Consider the following 17,885-nt stretch of genomic DNA (forward strand, 5'->3'; position numbering starts at 1 on the left):
CCCCCCTTGGCTGACAAACAATTGTCACTGCAACACCCCCCAAGGCCAGCATCCACTGAAAGTTTGCGTGCAGAGTAGTCACAACGCTCATGGTGGACATGTGTGAGAGTATTAGGGTCAATCAGCCAGGACAGGAGCACAGCAACACTTCTGCATGTGTGGCTAACACCACAGAAGTTGGAGGGCAAGAAGGAATGAGTTCCAGTTTTTAAAAGGAAGATTTATTTAACAAGTTTCACTTAGCGCAATACACCTAAAAAGGAAATCACAATACAATGAAAGATTAAATCAAGGCCTCAGAATTTTATACGAACACCAAGACCAAAATCCTAAAGTAGCCATATTGCTTCTCAACACATTTCCCCCATTAACTTAAAAAAAAAGCTTTAACGTGCCTTACAGGATATTAAAAGAAATAAACTAGAACTAACATGCCAAATGTTCACTTAGAATTTCAGACACAGCTCCTATATTGTTTCTTTACAAAAAAGCATGTCTCTTTCAACATGGATTCAAAACAGTGTTGGATGTAATATGGTATAAGAGCAACATTTAACATAATTCAAACAGCTTTAACCTAAATACGCTTACTGCTTAAATACACTCCTACAACAAAACTAACTTGAGAAACGCTCAAAGTTGTTTAACAGTTATAGTCTTTACTCAACTTGGTTATTACATCCTAGATGAGTGTTCACTTCTGTATGTTCAAAAATACTGAACCTGAAAGGTTTTAAAATAACAATCCTGAATTCACTTACAGTAAAGCATAAATCACAAGCTTGTATTGCAAAACTGTTAAACTTAGTTTTTTGTTTTTTTTGTTTTTTAAAAAAGATTTGACCAAAAGTCAGCGATTGGTTACATTCCCCAGCCACCACTCATGTTGGACATGTTGGACATGCCGCCCATGCCGTTCACTCCCATGGACGCGCGGTTCCCGCTGCTGTAGTAACTGCTGTTCATGGCGCCCTGGCTCCCGGGGTCTGGGGGGGAAAACCGACAGCAGGTTCACAGCTGCTTCAGGCCGATGCGAAGCATCATTCCCCCAACGCCTGTCCTTGCTGGGCCACCTCGTAAACACCATCTACTGTGCCCAATACTGCAGAGTGTCAGTTCACAGCTCCATACCCGCAGTTATCGGTTTTAAGTTTATTGGTTGTTCAATGAAAGAGCCAGCTCTGGCTCACCCCCCCCCTCTGAATTCAGTGGTTCCTGTCACTGTTCTGTGGGAGCGGAGAGCACCCAGCCTCCCACATACCCTCCCCTGTTCGTACCCGTGTGTTTACATCGGGTTGGTCTCCAGCTTCCACATGGAGAAGGTAAGTAGTCACCAGAGTAATGGAAGTCTGGAGACTGGCGTTTCCCACCCCTTTCCAAGTAACTTCCCCACATTTCCCCAGTGTTCAGCTCCAAGTTCCTGCTTTGGATCCATTCCCCTCCAGCTCTCCATTAGTTCCAAAATCCCCAATAGCCAGGTCTTTGACTTTCAGGGCTTGTGCTGCCCAGTCTGTACCATGGCCCTTCAACACCAGTGAACAGCACGGTAAGGCATGCTCAGCCAGCTGCACTCAGCCCCCCTAAAACCAATGAAGAAATGCTCTTACCATATCCACTCATGCTGCTTTGACCGCCATATCCTCCTCCGTAACCCCCACTCAACTGCTGGTTAGCTGGACCACCATAACTGGATTGGCTTCCTTTCAAGTTAAGGATAAAAACATTCAGAGCTTGCCTGTCAAAAAGTCTGCTCATGATCAAACCCACCCGCCACCAAGTTAACAGCCCCTGTACTCTGGCACTCTCTCTCACCTAGCTAACTTTCTTCCTAAGTATAAATGGTAACAAGCTCAAAGCAAGCTATCAGGTTTCTAAAGACATTCCTGCAATCAAGCAGCAACAAGACCCTTAAGAATTACAGCAAGTGCTTGTGATTCTCAAGCACCTGCTGTAAGGGTTTACTTTTGCAGTTTCTATGGGCTATACACAGCAGGATCAGTCTGCTGTTGTACATAATATGCACCTCAAAAGACTTAAGCTTGGCTTTAAGTGACCTCACGTAAGAGTGCTGCCCGGGACAGCACCCAGCCCTTCAGGAGGCTCACCAGCTCGTGAACTGGAGTCACTCATTTGTAGACAGTCCTGACAGACTCACTGCTGTTCCAGACTGCCTCTGCATCACAGCAGTGCTACAGGAGACCTCTGCTTAAGCTTACTAACTACTGCTCTTCACCTCATCACTGCTCTGTACTCCCACAACACTCTTCTGTAGTTAAAGTATCAGCATCAGACTTCAAACGTTTTGTAATCAAGATACACTGCTGCTTTTGTAGTATCTACACCCCACCCCTCCCACCCCACCACCCTCGAGAAAGAAACTCCCGAAAACCAACCACCACCTTAACCTAAGAAACCAGACACGTCACAGGTATCAAGAAGGGTATCTGCTTTATAGACACAATAGCAGCTTTAGACTCGTGTTGCAACACCAGCTTAGATTTTCAAACCATTTTGGAGTTTGCTAGAGCAATTCAGACAGTTTCTCCAAATTCCAAACAGATTTTCCCTCACCACCAAGACCAGGCTTGAACGGCAGGTCACATGCAACAGATACATCCTCCATCACCAGACTGTGTTCTGGTCTCAAAAAAAAGGGAGGGGGAAGGAGAATAAAAGGACAGGCATCTCCCGCTTCACTTTCACACCGCCACACTCCCAGGAGCCACTCATCCCACCATGCACACCACATTCAGCACCGCAGCTTATTCAACCTATTAATTGTTCAAATGTATTCCCAAAAGGTTTATATACCTGGCAATGTGCTAGTGTTCCAATCTTGGACTACCCCTTCCGATTCCTTGACTGTGTGATCAAGACAGAATGTTGAATTTCAGTTTTTATGCCAGGCATAGAATAAGCAGGAGCTGTACAAATTAGCCAGCTTCGTTCAATATCAAGTGCTTGTTTAAAAGCGCAGTTAGACTGTTTACACATACCCATTGCTCCCATCATTTGACTGCCATAGGCACCACCACTTCCTCCTGCTGTAGAATTCAAGAAGAGTTCTACATATCTGTGTTCTGGAAGAAGAAAATTTTGCCATGAGAGCATTTCATGCCAAACCCCCGCAGAATCTGCCTCACTGCAGAGAAGGCTGCAACAAAGCCTTTGGCATCCCAGTCGCAGCAGATGCACTGCACTGCTGCATCTTCCCTAAAGCCACTCAATTCAGAACAGTCGTACTTACGCATATTTGCTTTGTCTTTGGACATAGCGGCCACTGCATCCTCATGAGTAGCAAACTCAACGTCTGCCTCTCCAGTTACTCTGCCATCTGGTCCGATTTCAATGTGTACTCTTACAGGGTTCAGAGGCGAGAAGAACTACATACGAAACAGTCACACCGATTAAAACGCACCAATGCAACAGTTCAGTTTTACAGCAAGCCACTTGCTCTAAAGGAACGCTTGTTAACTGCAGTGCAGCTGACACGTGCAGTTAACGATCACAGAATCTTAAAACCATGCACTTAAGAGAACAGCAGATTTGGCACTCACGTTATAGATGTCGTTCTCCGTAGCTCTGTAAGGCAGACCTCTCATGTGGACGCAGTGGCCAGTCGTGCTCTGGAAGGTGGATCCCCCGTCGCCATATCTGTGGTCCGACATTCCTGCAGAGAAAAGAGTCCATTCTAGGTCTTTCAGATGTATTTTAGTTTCTTTTGGGATGTATTGTAAGTTCAGTTACTATTCCTATTAGAGAAATCTTACCTCTTCCAAATCTATCAGAACCAAAACCATAGCCATCATTATACCCATTGTAGTCATCATAACCTCCATAACCTATAAACAGATTGGACAACATGTTCATTTCAACTACAGCAAGATCCGAATACACATGAGCACACTGCAGACAACTAGTATTAGAAAGTTCCATTTCTCCTAGGAAGAATAAAGCCAGGGACATATACAAACCAGTAGTTACAAAGCAGGGAAGACACTACCAGGTCCAAGTGTTGCTGCTTCTCAGATGAGCAGCTCCCTCTTGGACTTCGTATACTTACCTCCTCCGTAAGCTCCACGCCTCATTCTTTCCAAGCTACTTCCTCTACCAAGACTGTTATATCCCCGCGTAAGACCAGGTCTGTCGTAAGGACCGGGTCTCTGCATTGCCAACAGCTTGCGTGGAGGGTCGTAGTGAGTGCGCACTTCCGCTCGACTACTCTTGAAGATCTCAATGTACCTAGAAGTATTTCCACAGAAAGAAGTCAGTCTTTAACTCCTTCCACAAACACCTCACAACTTTACATTAAAACAAGCCATTTAGTCATAGCCTCAAAACTGGCAGTATATTTTAAGCCAGGTTTCTTTACGTTATGTAGGCAATGACATACTATTACAAGCACTACATTACTTTCAAATCAGTGTATTTTCAAGAAATTACAATTACTGAAGGGTTTACATGCTCCTCATACTTCACAGTATCCCAGCCTTAAGGGTGGGGGAGCAATAGATTCCCCACCCTCCTCCCCCCAATTTAAAGTGTTAGTCAAAAAAAGGTAGGAGGGACTGACGTCCACTCAACTCAGCACGGTTTTGCTCACGTGGCAATGTAAACAGAGGGTTAAAAACCCAGTCTCCACCAAGATTTTAACCCATCAGGATACTACAAAAAGCTCTGCATGTGCTAGTGAACCCAGCCTATGCTTCAGTGACTCAGCGTAGGCAAAAAGTGCATGCTTCAATGAAAAATAGTCACAAGTAAAATAGAATAAAAACCCTTTGTGACAATTTCTTGAAAGCTATGCTTATTACATTGGAGATTAATACAGTAAGAAAATTTGTTACATTTCAACTTATAAAACAAGTTTAGAAAGTATCACATTTTCTTATGGTAATAAAGAGTACTGTGCATGTCTTTAGAGCTAAAGGCATAATCGGTGCTATTTGAGAAGTTAAAGCCATAGTCTCTCAACTTCATTGCTTTCAAGCTATCAGTTTTGCTCTCCTCCAGTATTACCAAGTTTCCAAAGCACACTTAAGCTGAGCCCAATTTTATCTTTCATTTTGGGTAGATCCAAACAGTCTGTGCCGCACGCACATTAGCAATACCTTTACTTATCACTGAGTTAGAGACCAAAATACTATTTCTATTTGGATGTTAACACTTTCAGAAGAGAGAATATGGATTTAATTGTTTACCATAAGAAAAGTGACAGAGCCAACCAACCATCCATCCCCACCTGTGCCCTATTCTTTCCTTGTGTTTCTTTAGAGCCTTTTCAGCTATTTCCTGTGAAGCAAACTGCACGAAGGCCTCCCCCGTACTCCTCCCCTGGAAGTCCACCGGCAATGTTATCCCATTTGGCACGATTTCCAACCCTTCAACCCAAGGACAAATAACCCCAGTAGGGGGGCAATATTAACATCACAAGCCCAGTCATGAGTTTTTCTTATAGCTTTAAATACACCAGAATGTTAACACTTGTAAGTGAATGGTATGTTGATTCTAGAACACTAGAAGAAAAAGCATGTCAACAAAAAAGAGAGAACCACGATCACATACCATTCAGTTTACGTTCTTAACCCACCCTGCAGAGCACAGAAACATTCTGAGTGTCATGGACAACTCCTCAGACAAAGCATCTAATGCAGGGTGCATTAAGAACTGCACATATTATTACAAACCTCTTCAATTCTGTGAGAGTATTTAAGATGAACTTTAAGATAACTTAAATTCAAACACAGCAAGTTAAACAGCTTCATATATAACAAGTATTTTTACTAAAGTCACTCAGGTAAACTTATTAGTCTTACACAAACATCAAGTTTCAGCATTAATTTTTTTATCTTTAGGAGTGCTTAATTAAGAAAAAATCATGAAGTAATTTCAAAAATATTAGTTTCTGAACAGAAGAGGCACATTTTGTATACTAAGCACATTAACAGTTTTTAAAGCTTGAATCACTTAACCATGTAAGAAAGAAACAACTTAAAATGCACATGCTTAGGAATTGCTCTTGTTCACAATATTACTGATTCAGAAAACAAAAAACAAGTTCTGAAGTTGTAAAATTGGAAATATTTCTACTGTATTTTACAGCAAAACAGTAAGCTCAATCATATCTTGTTATAGCAAAACATTCCAGCTAATTTTAACACTCACATTTAGAAATTTACTACTTTGAAAATACTACCAAGTTAAATCCTAGATAATTCAACAGATTTCATTCGTAAGCATTTATAATAGTATTCCATTCCTAAAACATACAACAGCTGCAAAAAAGTGAGAATGAGTCAATACAAGACATTATCTCTTCATCCATAAAAACTTTCAAGCTAGACAACATCAAGGGTTCCCCCCACCCCCCCCAGGAAGGGGAGTGGGGAGGGAGGAAACCTGTACTTGTGTAGAGTTCAGCAGGTTGGTTTTTTTCCCTGGAGTCTTATTCAATACTAAATCTATGTTTGTAAGAAGTCACAGGCACGATGCACACCCTTCCTCAGATCCTGCTCCTTGTACTGAGCCCAGCAATAAGGGTGTTCTACATCCTTCACTGAACAGTGTGAACCAGCTAAGACTGTGGGTGGAACTATCCTCCCATCCGAATTGTTCACTTTTAATTTAGAAAGCAAGAAACTTGTTTTCTGCTATCCTTACTTGGAACAGTATGTCCCGCTAAGTATAAGTTAGAGCAGCTTTTCAGAGTTCCCTCAATTATTTAATAAACAAGTACTTTAGGAATTGATCCCTCGAGCCCAGATAACTAATGAAGAATTGCTTATTTACTTTTAATACCCATCAGTATACTCTTGGAAGTACTACTGGGCAATCCATGGTGCTTTGTTTGTTTGGGGTTTGTTTGTTTTTTTTGTTTGGTTTGTTTTTGGTTTTTTTTTTTTTTTTTTAGCATAGACCAATAGTGCTACAGCTACTACTTTTATCCCACATACCTGAAAAAAACTGTACAATTTCTTCTTTACTACAGCCAAATGGGAGTCCTCTAAGACGTACAAAACCATCATTAGCCGTATCAGGGCTGTTGGGACCAGTATGCTTCAGAACCCAATCCATTTCAACGTTGTTTGACTTGAAAACTGTAAAAGGCACTTAGAATTAATGCATTCTGGAATACACAACAGTTTTAAAAGCCATTTGCCTTGAAACTAGTCAACTTATGATACACAAGTCCATTTGTCCTTTCACATGCATTTTAAAGAGACAGAAAAGCAATTAACCAAAAACCCATCAAACACAAACACATTTAGTCAGTTACTAGACCAACTGAGTCAAACCTTCAACATATCTGTGTCCCATTGTTTCTCTGTCTTTTTTCAGTGCCAATTTCACATCCTCCTCTGATTCAAGTTCAGCAAATGCTTCTCCACTTGGTCTGCCCTCCCTGGTGTAGATGAAACGAATACCCAACGCCCCATTGAGAATTTTGCAATCTGAAAAAGAAACAGGAAGGCCAGAAGTAATTATCAGAGGAATATTGTGACTTTAAAAGTTTCAGATATTCCAGAAGGAAAAAAACAACAACAGCTATGAAGTTACATCAAGACAAAAACAGTGGTATTCTTGTTGTAACTTTTATAGTGACCAATAAACTAAGGGACTAAGATTAAATTACCCTTCTTGTCAAGTCTGAAGATTAGCAAAACATGAAGGATAAATGCAAATTAGCTATTTTGAGAGCTTTGCTGCCTCAACTCAAGTTGGATGTGCTATCTGCTTTTGATCATAACTGAGACTTTCTCATCAGCACGAAGTGAAATAAGGAGTAGTAACAATCAGTGTAAGCATAATGAACTAAATCAGAACCAAGTCCAATATGCCAAACTCCTGAAGGAGCTCTGAAACCCCCAGTCACTGAAGCAAGCACTTATTTATCACCCCTATTTATTACTGCAGGATGCTAATAATTTGGGGGAAGGACACTAAACACTTAACACAAGAGGGCCTATTAGGACAGCATCAAGAACTGAACTGATTTAGTTCAACCTGAAGCAAGAATTTTGATGTTTTCTTCAAAATGGAAGCCTATCTCTCCTGGCTGCTCAAGAAGCTAAGGCAGTCGTGGCTATCTCCCAGCTCACAGAGTAAGCTCCTTTGTGTCTAGTTCCTGCTAGCAAAAGCAGTTTTCCATACTGCATGCTAGCTGAGGCACTTGTTGCATTACAAACTTCATTAGGCACAGAAGCGCCCTCAACGCTTTCCGGAACTGCTCACCGCAGCATTCCCACTGCCATAGCGTCCCCCAGGAGGAACCCAGAATTAACAGAGCCCAGCCCCTCTCCCAGACCCCCATGCCCCCCAAAGTTCTGCTTACCCGAGAAAAACCTCTGCACCTCCTCGGTGGAGCAGGACCAAGGCAGCCCCCTGACTTTCACCACGTATCCCTCACTGCTCTCCGTGTTGAGCATCACATTGGGGGTCAGGCTCGGCTCCGTCTCAGCTTCTGTGGTTGCTGGAGAAGAGCAAAGCAGGCCCTTTGAGATGCCGCACAGCACGGCCGCCACCCGCACCCCCTCAGAGCGCCCGGCGGCCCCCCTGGCCTGTGCCCACCCACCCCCGAGCCTCCTCTACCTCGGACCGCTGCCCGCCTCACACACACAGAGCCGCTCCCGCCCGGCGCACGCCTGGCCCACCCCCCCGGCCCGCGCCCAGCCCCCATCCCCGCACGCACACATGGTGGGGCTCCGCGGTGGTTCTAGGGCTCCGAGCCTGATCCGCTGTCCGGAGAGCGCCTAGTCCCAGTCAGGCGGCAGCGAGCGGGCGAGCCTGTGGCGAGAGCGCGCTAGGAAATGGCGGCGGGTACTCCCGCTTCCGCTGGGCCGGCCCTTCCGCCGCACAGAGAACCCCGGCCCCAGACACCGCCCTGGTGGGCCCGACGACTCGCGGCCCCCGCCGACGCGCACAGCATCCGTGGCCGGCAGGAGAGCGGAGAGCGGCCGCCGAGGACCGCGGTCTGCCCACGCCGCTCACCGGCTCCCGGGGGGGGGCCACGGCGTGGCTGAGAGTCAGGCGCGGGGCGCATGCGCATAAACAACCGGAGGGCTCCTGCCCCGCCCCCGCAGGACCCACCTGCGCATGCTCCGTAGTACCACTGCGCTCCTCCGCCCCGGGACACGCAAACGCTCCCCGCGCCGCTCCCGCCAGGTTGCGCATGCGTCCTCGCTAGTCTATGTTCTTCCACCACCCCCCCGCCCCCGGTAGTTTGTGCGCATGCGTCGCCTGCCTACCCCTCTGAACAAAGCCACGGCGCTGACTCCCGCGCAGAGCGCGGGTCGGGCCTGCGCGCATGCGCCTCTGAGCGCCGCTCTCCACACTGCGCATGCCCCGGAGGCCGCAGGCTGCTCCCCCCGTCCTCCCTCCGGCGCCCTTGCCCGGGGCCGCTGGTGTGCGCGGGGGGGGGCCGCTCCCTGCTACCGACACTCGCCCCCCGCACCAGCACGGCACGCGTTGCACGGAGAGCGAGGAGTCTGGCTGAACAAAGAGGTGTGTGGGAACTAGCACTTACCAGCTTCAAATGCTGACGCTACCCCACGTGAAACAATCTGCTCGCTTCGGTCACTGAAGCCTGGTGTGTTTGTAGGAGATGGGGAAAGAAGAGACATGGGTCACAATTATCATAAAAGAAAGGAAAATATAACTCCCTCCCATCTCCTCCAAACACACCAGACCTAGCTAGATTTCACCCTGAGTCTCATTATTACAGAGGCAACAGGAAGTTAAGGAATAACTACAGCAGCACAACCTCAGACAGTTGCACCCATAAAGCGTTTAACTATCATCTAGGAACCCTACGCCCCCTTTCTTTACCCTGGAAAGAACAAGCAGTTCATGTTTCAACTGGCAGTTGCCCACACAGGTGATGGAGAACCCATGCCAAGAATTAAACAGACTTCATAAAACCCCACGCATGCCAACACAGACACTGGAATTTTGGAGACAAGAAGCAAAGCCGCTCAGAGCAGCAGCTAACCCTTCACCCATGCATGGTTCCTTTCAGTCAAGACCAAAACTGACAGCCCCAGCTCAGCCATTTCACTGCCTGCAAAGCTACACGGCCTCATCTCTCACATAACTATACTAAATGTTTAGTTTAACAAAAACCAATCTGGACCACTAACTACTACCTCGCCCCAAAGCTGGAGGCTTTCTGAAAAAGAAAAAAAAAAAAAGGAAAAAGGATGCTCTCAAAGTTTATGTCTGTAAATCAAACAACATGGAGAACTTGTTTATGTTAATGCAAATCGAATCAGTACGTGGAACCTTTTTACGGTAACTTCCTGAACAGAGCTGCTCTGCTTGACTACACTTGCTAAACACCGATTTTAAAAAGCCCTGAAGGCAGCAGCTTGGCAGAGGCAGCCGCGCTGCCCTGGCCGGGCGGGAGCGGAAGGAGCGGCCGCCAGCCCGTCGCGGCGGGAGGGAACAGCGCCTCCGCCTCTTCCCGGGGAGTGGCGGCGGAAGGAGCGGCCATCCCGCCCACCGGCTGGAGGGAGACTTAAAGTGGGCTGGAGCAGCCGGGAGTCCCGTGTGCTCCCGCCCGGTGCCGCCATGTCCACTCCCGCCAAGCGGCACTGCCACAGCCCCGCCAGCTCCCTCGACTCCAGCTTCCAGAAGCGCCTTAGGAAGATTTCCATCGAGGGGAACATCGGTGAGCTGGGAGCGGGGGACGAAAGTCGGGACTCGCACCCGTGGCGGTTGGGGCCCCGGGACGGGAGCGCCCTGAGGTGGTACAGATGGCAGAGGAGACGCTCTGGGAGAGGGGCGGCTGCGGGCCCTTTTCCACCCACCTCTACAGGCAGGCGGCGGGATCTTGCGGAGGGAGAAGCGCAGCCGGCGCTCATCCACTGCCGCCGGGCCGAGACCCGCTCCCGGCGACGCTCCGAAATTGGCGCCATCGCCGGGGGTAGGGGGAGGGGAACCCCGCCGGACCCGCCAGGCGCCCGTTACAGCGAGGACGCACCGTCCTCGCTGGCGGCTAACCGCCGCGTGGGTGGGCTTTAATAAACATCCTTCCCGGGCTTAGGACAAACGCCCTTCTCCCGTCCCGCGGGGGCGGCCGCGCACCCCCTGCCTGCCCGAGGACCGAGCCTTGGCACCGAGGGCGATGCCCGCGGCAGCGCAAGCCGCGGGGCCGCCTCCCGCGCGCCCGGCCCGCAACTGCGTCGCCCGCCCGCGCCAGCTCGCCGCCCGCGCCGCGCATGCGCGGCGACATTCCCTGCTCGCCCCAGCGCCGCGCAGGCGCGGCAGCCGCCCTCTCCTCCGCCGGCTCCCAAACAATGCCGCGCTAAGCCCCGCCCCCGGCTCAGCCTGCTCCTAAAATGGAGGCGCGGCCCCGCCGCCTCCTTATCGGCTGCCCGGCCGAGGCACGGCCTTCTGGCGCTGGAGATTAGAGCCGTTTTCTCGGAAGGTGCGCTACCACCGTGCAGGCGGCCCCACCAGCCCTTCCCCAGCGCCTAGCCCCGCTCCCAGCAGCCCGAAGCCTGCCCGGGGCCCTGTGTTTGCTCTGCACCTCAAACACTGCAGCCACACTGCCTACAGCTTCAAGAAACCTCACAGCTGCCACTGTATCTTTATCAGTAAGACCAGTCTAATCTATACCCTCAGTGAACTTCTCACATCTTCTCCAGCTGCAGGGAAGTCCACATTTGTCAGGCTACTAGAGAAACACAGCGATGAGTGGGAGATCATCCCTGAACCCATCACCAAGTGGTGCAACATCCAGACAGCTGAAGATGAATACGAGGTAGGCATGCTGGATTTGGGAAGCTTGGGGAGAGAGGCAGGGCACAGAAGAAACTGCAGTGATCAGCCAGGGAGTCATGCCAAAATTCAGCTATACTTAGTCTGGAGCACCCAGAGTCATCCCCACTATCATACCAGTTGGTCAAACACTCAAACTGTAAAGACTGGAAAACAGGAAAATACTATTGAATGCATATTCCAAATAACCACCCCTACTCCCCAGGAATCACATTAAAGTCTAAACTCACTGATCAAGCTGTTCTAAAGAAGCTGTCAAATACTACCATCAGCTGAGAAACAAATCTTTTTATTCCTATGCCTAAGCATTAAAAAAATACAAGGCCATGAATTCTTACTTCAACATACCAGAATTCTGGATAAGAAATAAAATCCTGCAAATATGCTGGTATTAAGTTTTCTCTCTTGTCCCCTAGGAACTTTCAACATCTCAGAAGAGTGGAGGAAATCTACTTCAAATGCTGTATGATAAACCCACAAGATGGGCTTATACATTTCAGACTTATGCTTGCTTGAGCCGAGTAAGAGCACAATTAAAACCTGTCTCAGCCAAGCTACATGAAGCAGAACATCCAGTGCAGTTTTTTGAGAGATCTGTGTACAGTGACAGGTAATTGCTCTCACAGTGCAACAAGAGTTCAGATTAAAAGCTCCAGGTCTTTATGCTCAAAGACATGGAGCCGGGGAAACACTTGATATTGAACTAGTATCTGCAAGGCGCAGGTTTGATTTTACAGGTGAGAGTTAGATGGTATTAAGAGTACTTTACAGACATAAGAGTAGGCAGCTATTTTTTCAGTACAATGATTCTGCTAATAAGTGTTTTAGTAGTTCACTTTGGTCATTCCTGGCATGTCTTTCATTGCAGATATGTATTTGCCTCTAACCTGTTCGAGTCTGGAAACATTAATGAAACAGAGTGGGCCATTTATCAGGACTGGCACACATGGCTTTTGAATCAGTTTGAATCAGATATAGAACTGGACGGCATGATCTACCTAAGAACCACACCTCAGGTATGTTCACTAAAGATGAAAATATTTCAGCTCCAACTGAAGAGGGTACAAAACCCTAAGTATTCATGACATAATGCGTCAGTGACTAACACTGAATTAGCTCCCTCACCCCAAATGTAATGGGAAGCCTATAATAAATTCAGATTTCATTAAGAACTACTGACATTTAGCTAAAGTGGCTGAAGTTTGTTTTTTATAAAAGTTATTCTAGATTTAACTCATTTATGTTCAGCCAAGCATTTAAAATTAATGCTCACAAATGTCTAGCATTAGTCCTTCTGATTTAAGGACCACTTGATCTGTTTAGCCAATTTAGCCTTCAACAAAATTAAGGTCCAGGCTTGTACTTTCTTTTTCCTCAGAAATGCATGGAAAGGCTACAGATGAGGGGAAGAGAAGAGGAGCAAGGAATTGAGCTTGAGTATTTGGAAAACCTCCACTATAAACATGAAACCTGGCTTCACGAAAGGACTATGAGGTATGAATTTTCTGCAGGCAAGTTTCAACTTGCAGGCAAGGCTCTTTCCTACCTTATGCTGAAGTTGATGAGGGATAAAACTAAGCCAATAGAGGAAGCTTCATCTAATTTAAAGTCTTTGTTAACCATTAGCTTCAACTACAAAGCTGTGTAGTTCTAACTCCAGCAAGGATATGAATTTTGTTAACTGAAAGTACACAGGAATAGGACAGAGTTGAGATTGTGTTCAGGTGGCCAATCATAACTTACATGAAAGTTATCTACTAAGCAGCTTCCAGTTCCAATGTAAGGGAGGGCAAGGTCCCAACTACCTTTAAACTAGGCTATTTCAACAAGGTTTAAATATTAATCCTAGCTTCAAAATAAACAATAATCAGAAAGGCTTTTGGCAGGTACTATTACACACAAGAAACCCAGTCAGCAGCTAAGTGATCTCTGCATACCTTCACCCCCCCAACTTCCTTCCCATGTAAGGAATCTCTAAATGCAAAAGCAGACTTCAGATTTTCCCCTAGAGAGCCTGAAATACTCTACTGAATGGGAAGCATAACAATTCCAGGAAAAGTACATTATCAGTCACATCTACTTTCTTAAGTTTCATGTAGGATGACCCAAATGCTTAGGAGACAAGAAGGCATTGCATATTGTGGAATTTTGGGAACACTTCAATTGTGTACTCATTCCAAACTTGTGAGCAAGCACTTCCTGTTTATTTTTCATAGAAACACTTAAGTTTGCAAACACAAGTTAAGAATGTTGTTCAGCACACTTACTGCATTTTAGAAATGCTTTTCACACATAGGAAGAGAAAATAACTACTGCTTTAAGAGAACAATACGTCCAGTTGCACAACTACTACTCCTGTCTGCTCCTAACCTAGCCAAAATGGTCTTGCTTATCTCCAAGCAATTTTAAATACCAGCCTTATAACCTGTTAAAGAGGTCATCCCCACCAAAGGAAGCTTTAAAACTGCATCTTAGTAAATGGATTAGCAGTTAACAGGAAAGGACTGGGGGAGACACAGGGCAAGTGATACTTAAAAAAAATACTCCCTCTTATCAAAATCACATACCTGATAACTGATTCCACAACAAAAAAAGGAGGCAAAGGAGACTAAGGTAAGAAGCATCAGTTATCCCCCCCACACTTGTTCAATAAAATAGGTATTAAAAGGCCAGATTTGTGAAGTACATTAAAGTTATGGTGATACAATGTTGACTGGGTTATACAAGAGCAATTAAGGACAGACTTGACTTGGGCTTTATACTTAAGTCATGGGCATCAGCATTGACATCTCAGGTGCATGTGGTAATCTGAGTAATGCTGCACCCTTAGGATGACTTGGAAAGCAACTGGAAGAGCTAGATTGTTTTATACACAGTACTTTATACACTTTTTACTAGCATGATGTTCTTCCACTTAACAGAGTTGATTTTGAGAACCTTAAAGATATCCCCATTCTAGTTTTGGATGTTAATGAAGATTTTAAGAATGACAAGATTAAACAGGCATACCTGATCAATAAGGTAAGTATTAAGTGTTTCCTCATCTGCTTTTCTTCCGCAGTAATAGCTGTAAGTTATCCATTTACATTCTTAAAATTTGCAATAAGTACTTGTTGGGGGGCTAGTACAGTCAGTCTCCTTCATAGACTTAGGAAGCTCCATGGCTGCAGAAAAGGCTTTTTGCTTTCCCTCAAAAAAATAATTTAACCCCACCTCATTATCCTCACAATTCAAGGAAAAACTGGGTGGTTTTAAAGTAAAGTCAGCTTAGAGCTATTTATGCCTCCTTGCATTCTAGGGATCCAGGCTCTTCCTGATGAGAGCACAACACATCTGACAAACGCAGAGATAACTGAACCTTGTATATAGTTTTAAATGCATGAAGTGACACTTCTAAGTAGAGTTGGGAGGGAGAGTCAACAGCCATTTGAGGAAACAAGGTGGCAATAAATAGGTCGCTTGAGTCAAAATGGTGTTGGTGTTTGCTAATTCCACGGAAAGGCAAGACTTGGGAAGTAAATGCCCAGAGAAATTCTTCTGCTGGAGCCATGTGCTGAGTGCCCAGTCCATAGCAAAAAAACCCCTCCTAATACTTAAAGGCATGGGGCTCATCCCCAACCCAAGCAGCACTGTAATGTTACTTATTTCACTCACTGTGACACTTTAACCTTTGTTCCCCCCACTGCCCAACAAGACTATTCTTGTGAGATGAACAAAGTGCCCCCCTACCAAACTGTATAAACCATTTTCTCCATCTTGTTCTGGGTCATCAATTTGAGATTACTGAAGAATGACTCCTTCAAGCCAAGCCTAATTCTCCCAGTTAAATAGCTCTACATGAACTGGGGAGAAAAGCACAACGTTCAGTTGTGGGGGTATTTGTTGTTAAGTTATATCCTCATGGAAACCACCAGTTAACAGCTTGGAGTTATGAACCAGACTACACTCACACATGCTATCTTTAACTTGCCCCACTGAAAGGCCACCAGTGTCATCTCCACCAAACTCCCTTCACCACCCAGCCCATGAAAAGGTCAGCTCTGCTTTCAGCTTGGGGTAGGGGGTACAGCACAGCACCATGCCAAAAGCACTACCACATCTTTGGCTTAGCTTTCAGACAATCCCTCTCTTCCCAGGAAAGAGCTACCTAACAAAGGAAAACTCATTTTTAATGAGGTAACATTCTGTAAAGCATTCCAGAAGCTACCTTTCATAAGTACTTGCTATTTTTGAGTAATTAAGTTACTCAATTCTACCTCATACTAACCTACAAATCTTGGGTTCACAGCCATCTGCTTTACTAAAAACCATTTTGGGTCATGAATTATGCGTAGAGGCAGAACAGCACTGGAGACTGTACAGTGACAAACCATTTGTTCCCCAGGAAAGAAAGGGAAAAGCCTAATGTTTAGCTTTTCTTTCAATGCATCAGATAATATATGCTTTTTGTTTTCACAGGTCAAGTCTTTCCTGACTTCTTAGGAAGAAAGTTAATTTGAATGACGAGTCCCAGAAGTTCAAGAGTTAAACCTAACAATCAGCGTGTTCTTAGTTTACTTTAATGGAATGTATTACTTGCATAGCTTATTCTAAGGCAAGACTGAAGTGCAAAATATGGTTTGGTTTTTTTTGCTCGTCTGACTTGTGTGGGTTTTGATAGAATTTTCTGTATGGTTAAAGCAAACTAATAAGGGGTGCTTTGATAATGTACTTTGTGTATATTCTCTGCTGTTTAATAAAGATTTTAAAATAACATTGACTAATAGCTGGCTTGAACAACGGAGGAGTTAACTGGTTATCAACGCCTGACAACCCAGTAAACAGCGATAGCAGGCGCTGAGGCAGGGCTGTTTTGCAACAACTGGCATCGTTCACCATTTTAAGACGAGACTGTTATGGCGTCCAGAAACCTTTACTGTCAGCTTCTGCCTTACTGCATGGCTGTTCTCACAGGATTTACGCTACTTAAGGACGGACGTTACCGTAGTCGCAAGGGTTACACCTGCAATAAACTGCAATTTAAGCATATCTTCTTTACCACCTCCCCCCCGGCAGCGAACCGCCCCCCCCCCGGCACGGTGACGGCAGGGAGCGGGCGGGAGTCGGCGCCTGCACCGGAGGCCGCGGCAGGCGAGCAACCCCGCCACCACTCCCGCCCCCCCGGAGCGCGGCCGCCGCCCCGAGGCCCCGCCGAGCACCGCTGCCGCCACGACGCACGCGGCGGGGCGGGGGGGAGGGGAAGGGAGCGGCGCACGCGGCCGCGAGGCCGCCACCCGGCCGGGCCGGGCCCCCGCCACCAAGGCCGCGCCGGTAGCGCGGTGCGCGGCCCCCGCCGCCAGCAGGCGCCAAGGCGGGGGCTCAGCGACGCCGGGGCCCCGGATCGGGCGGGACCGGCCGCCCCTCCCCCACCCGCAGCGGCCCGGCCGCCCCGCCCCCACCTCGCTTCCCCCTCGCCGCCGCCCCCGCCCCCCACCGTCCCTCGCCGCCGCCGGGCCTTACCCAAGCCGGGGATCTCGCCCTCGGTCTCCTCGGTGTGACAAGGGTCCATCTTGGCCGCGCCTTCCCCACAGGGGCCGGGAGAAGACAAAGCTCGGCGGGGGCGCTCGGGCGCTGCGCAGACGGAAACAAAAGCTCAGCGGCCGCCGAAGGGACGCTCCGGCGAAGGCGGATCGCAGCTTTTCGGTCGCTTTTTCCCTGCTCCCACGGGGATGAGGCGCGATGAAGCCGTCGGCCTGCCCGGGCCCGACCCGCCTGCTCGCTCCTTCTGCGCAGCGCCCCTCCGCCCCTATAAATAGCCGCCGGCCGCGCTGCGCAGCGCCCTGACGTCACGCACCGCCCGCCCCGGCTCCTCCGCCGGCCGCCAGCCAATGGCGGCGTGACAAATTGAACCAGCCAGTCACGTCCGGCTGCCCCGCGCGGGGGGGCGAGGAGCGCGGCCGCCCCGGGGGGTCCCGCAACGGCCGCGGCGGGCGGTTGGGGGCGGCGGAGCCCCGCGCACCCCGCCGCCGCTCGCGCACCAGCCCGCCGGGCCGGGTTCGACCCCCCCGCTCGAGGGCCCGCCTCACCTGTTTCTCTACCCAAACCCCAAACATGGCGGCGGCTTTGTC

At 47.6% G+C, this 17,885-nt stretch overlaps 2 protein-coding genes across 13 annotated transcripts; one reads left to right on the forward strand and one right to left on the reverse strand.

Annotated features, from left to right (window-relative positions):
* Positions 1-195: 195 nt before the first annotated feature.
* HNRNPH1 (heterogeneous nuclear ribonucleoprotein H1) lies at positions 196-17,559 on the reverse strand. 12 transcript variants are annotated; one of them, XM_072873749.1, is made up of 14 exons: positions 17,278-17,558; positions 9,524-9,583; positions 8,333-8,470; positions 7,296-7,451; positions 6,954-7,097; positions 5,243-5,381; positions 4,064-4,242; positions 3,771-3,842; positions 3,558-3,670; positions 3,248-3,383; positions 2,997-3,080; positions 2,812-2,862; positions 1,608-1,700; positions 196-986 (listed from the first exon to the last, which is right to left on the reverse strand). In XM_072873749.1, exons 1-14 carry the CDS (start codon positions 17,324-17,326, stop codon positions 862-864), a joined length of 1,539 nt encoding a protein of 512 aa, XP_072729850.1. In that variant the 5' UTR covers positions 17,327-17,558; the 3' UTR covers positions 196-861. The 12 variants fall into 12 exon arrangements, with proteins under 12 accessions (XP_072729850.1, XP_072729849.1, XP_072729858.1 ...); XM_072873748.1 differs by having other exon boundaries at positions 3,558-3,691; XM_072873757.1 differs by lacking the exon at positions 17,278-17,558 and adding an exon at positions 8,690-8,784 and having other exon boundaries at positions 3,558-3,691; positions 9,524-9,542.
* On the forward strand, positions 10,500-16,525 carry LOC140657144 (deoxycytidine kinase 2). Its single transcript, XM_072873762.1, has 7 exons — positions 10,500-10,666; positions 11,646-11,761; positions 12,195-12,388; positions 12,647-12,794; positions 13,157-13,272; positions 14,700-14,799; positions 16,237-16,525. Exons 1-7 carry the CDS (start codon positions 10,567-10,569, stop codon positions 16,258-16,260), a joined length of 798 nt encoding a protein of 265 aa, XP_072729863.1. The 5' UTR covers positions 10,500-10,566; the 3' UTR covers positions 16,261-16,525.
* Positions 17,560-17,885: the final 326 nt, after the last annotated feature.

Source organism: Ciconia boyciana, chromosome 9 (genome assembly GCF_034638445.1).
Source record: "Ciconia boyciana chromosome 9, ASM3463844v1, whole genome shotgun sequence".
NCBI lineage: Eukaryota > Metazoa > Chordata > Aves > Ciconiiformes > Ciconiidae > Ciconia > Ciconia boyciana.

What these genes read in the sequence shown, in the direction of transcription:
- LOC140657144 (XM_072873762.1), top strand. Translation starts at nt 10,567, where the DNA reads ATGTCCACTCCCGCCAAGCGGCACTGCCACAGCCCCGCCAGCTCCCTC. An exon ending in TTCCATCGAGGGGAACATCG is followed by an intron (nt 10,667 to 11,645) that starts GTGAGCTGGGAG and finishes CATCTTCTCCAG; the next exon opens with CTGCAGGGAAGTCCACATTT. An exon ending in AGATCTGTGTACAGTGACAG is followed by an intron (nt 12,389 to 12,646) that starts GTAATTGCTCTC and finishes CTTTCATTGCAG; the next exon opens with ATATGTATTTGCCTCTAACC.
- HNRNPH1 (XM_072873748.1), bottom strand. Translation starts at nt 17,326, where the DNA reads ATGGACCCTTGTCACACCGAGGAGACCGAGGGCGAGATCCCCGGCTTG. An exon ending in AGCGTCAGCATTTGAAGCTG is followed by an intron (nt 8,471 to 9,523) that starts GTAAGTGCTAGT and finishes GCTCTTCTCCAG; the next exon opens with CAACCACAGAAGCTGAGACG. An exon ending in GCGTGGAGCTTACGGAGGAG is followed by an intron (nt 3,843 to 4,063) that starts GTAAGTATACGA and finishes ATCTGTTTATAG; the next exon opens with GTTATGGAGGTTATGATGAC.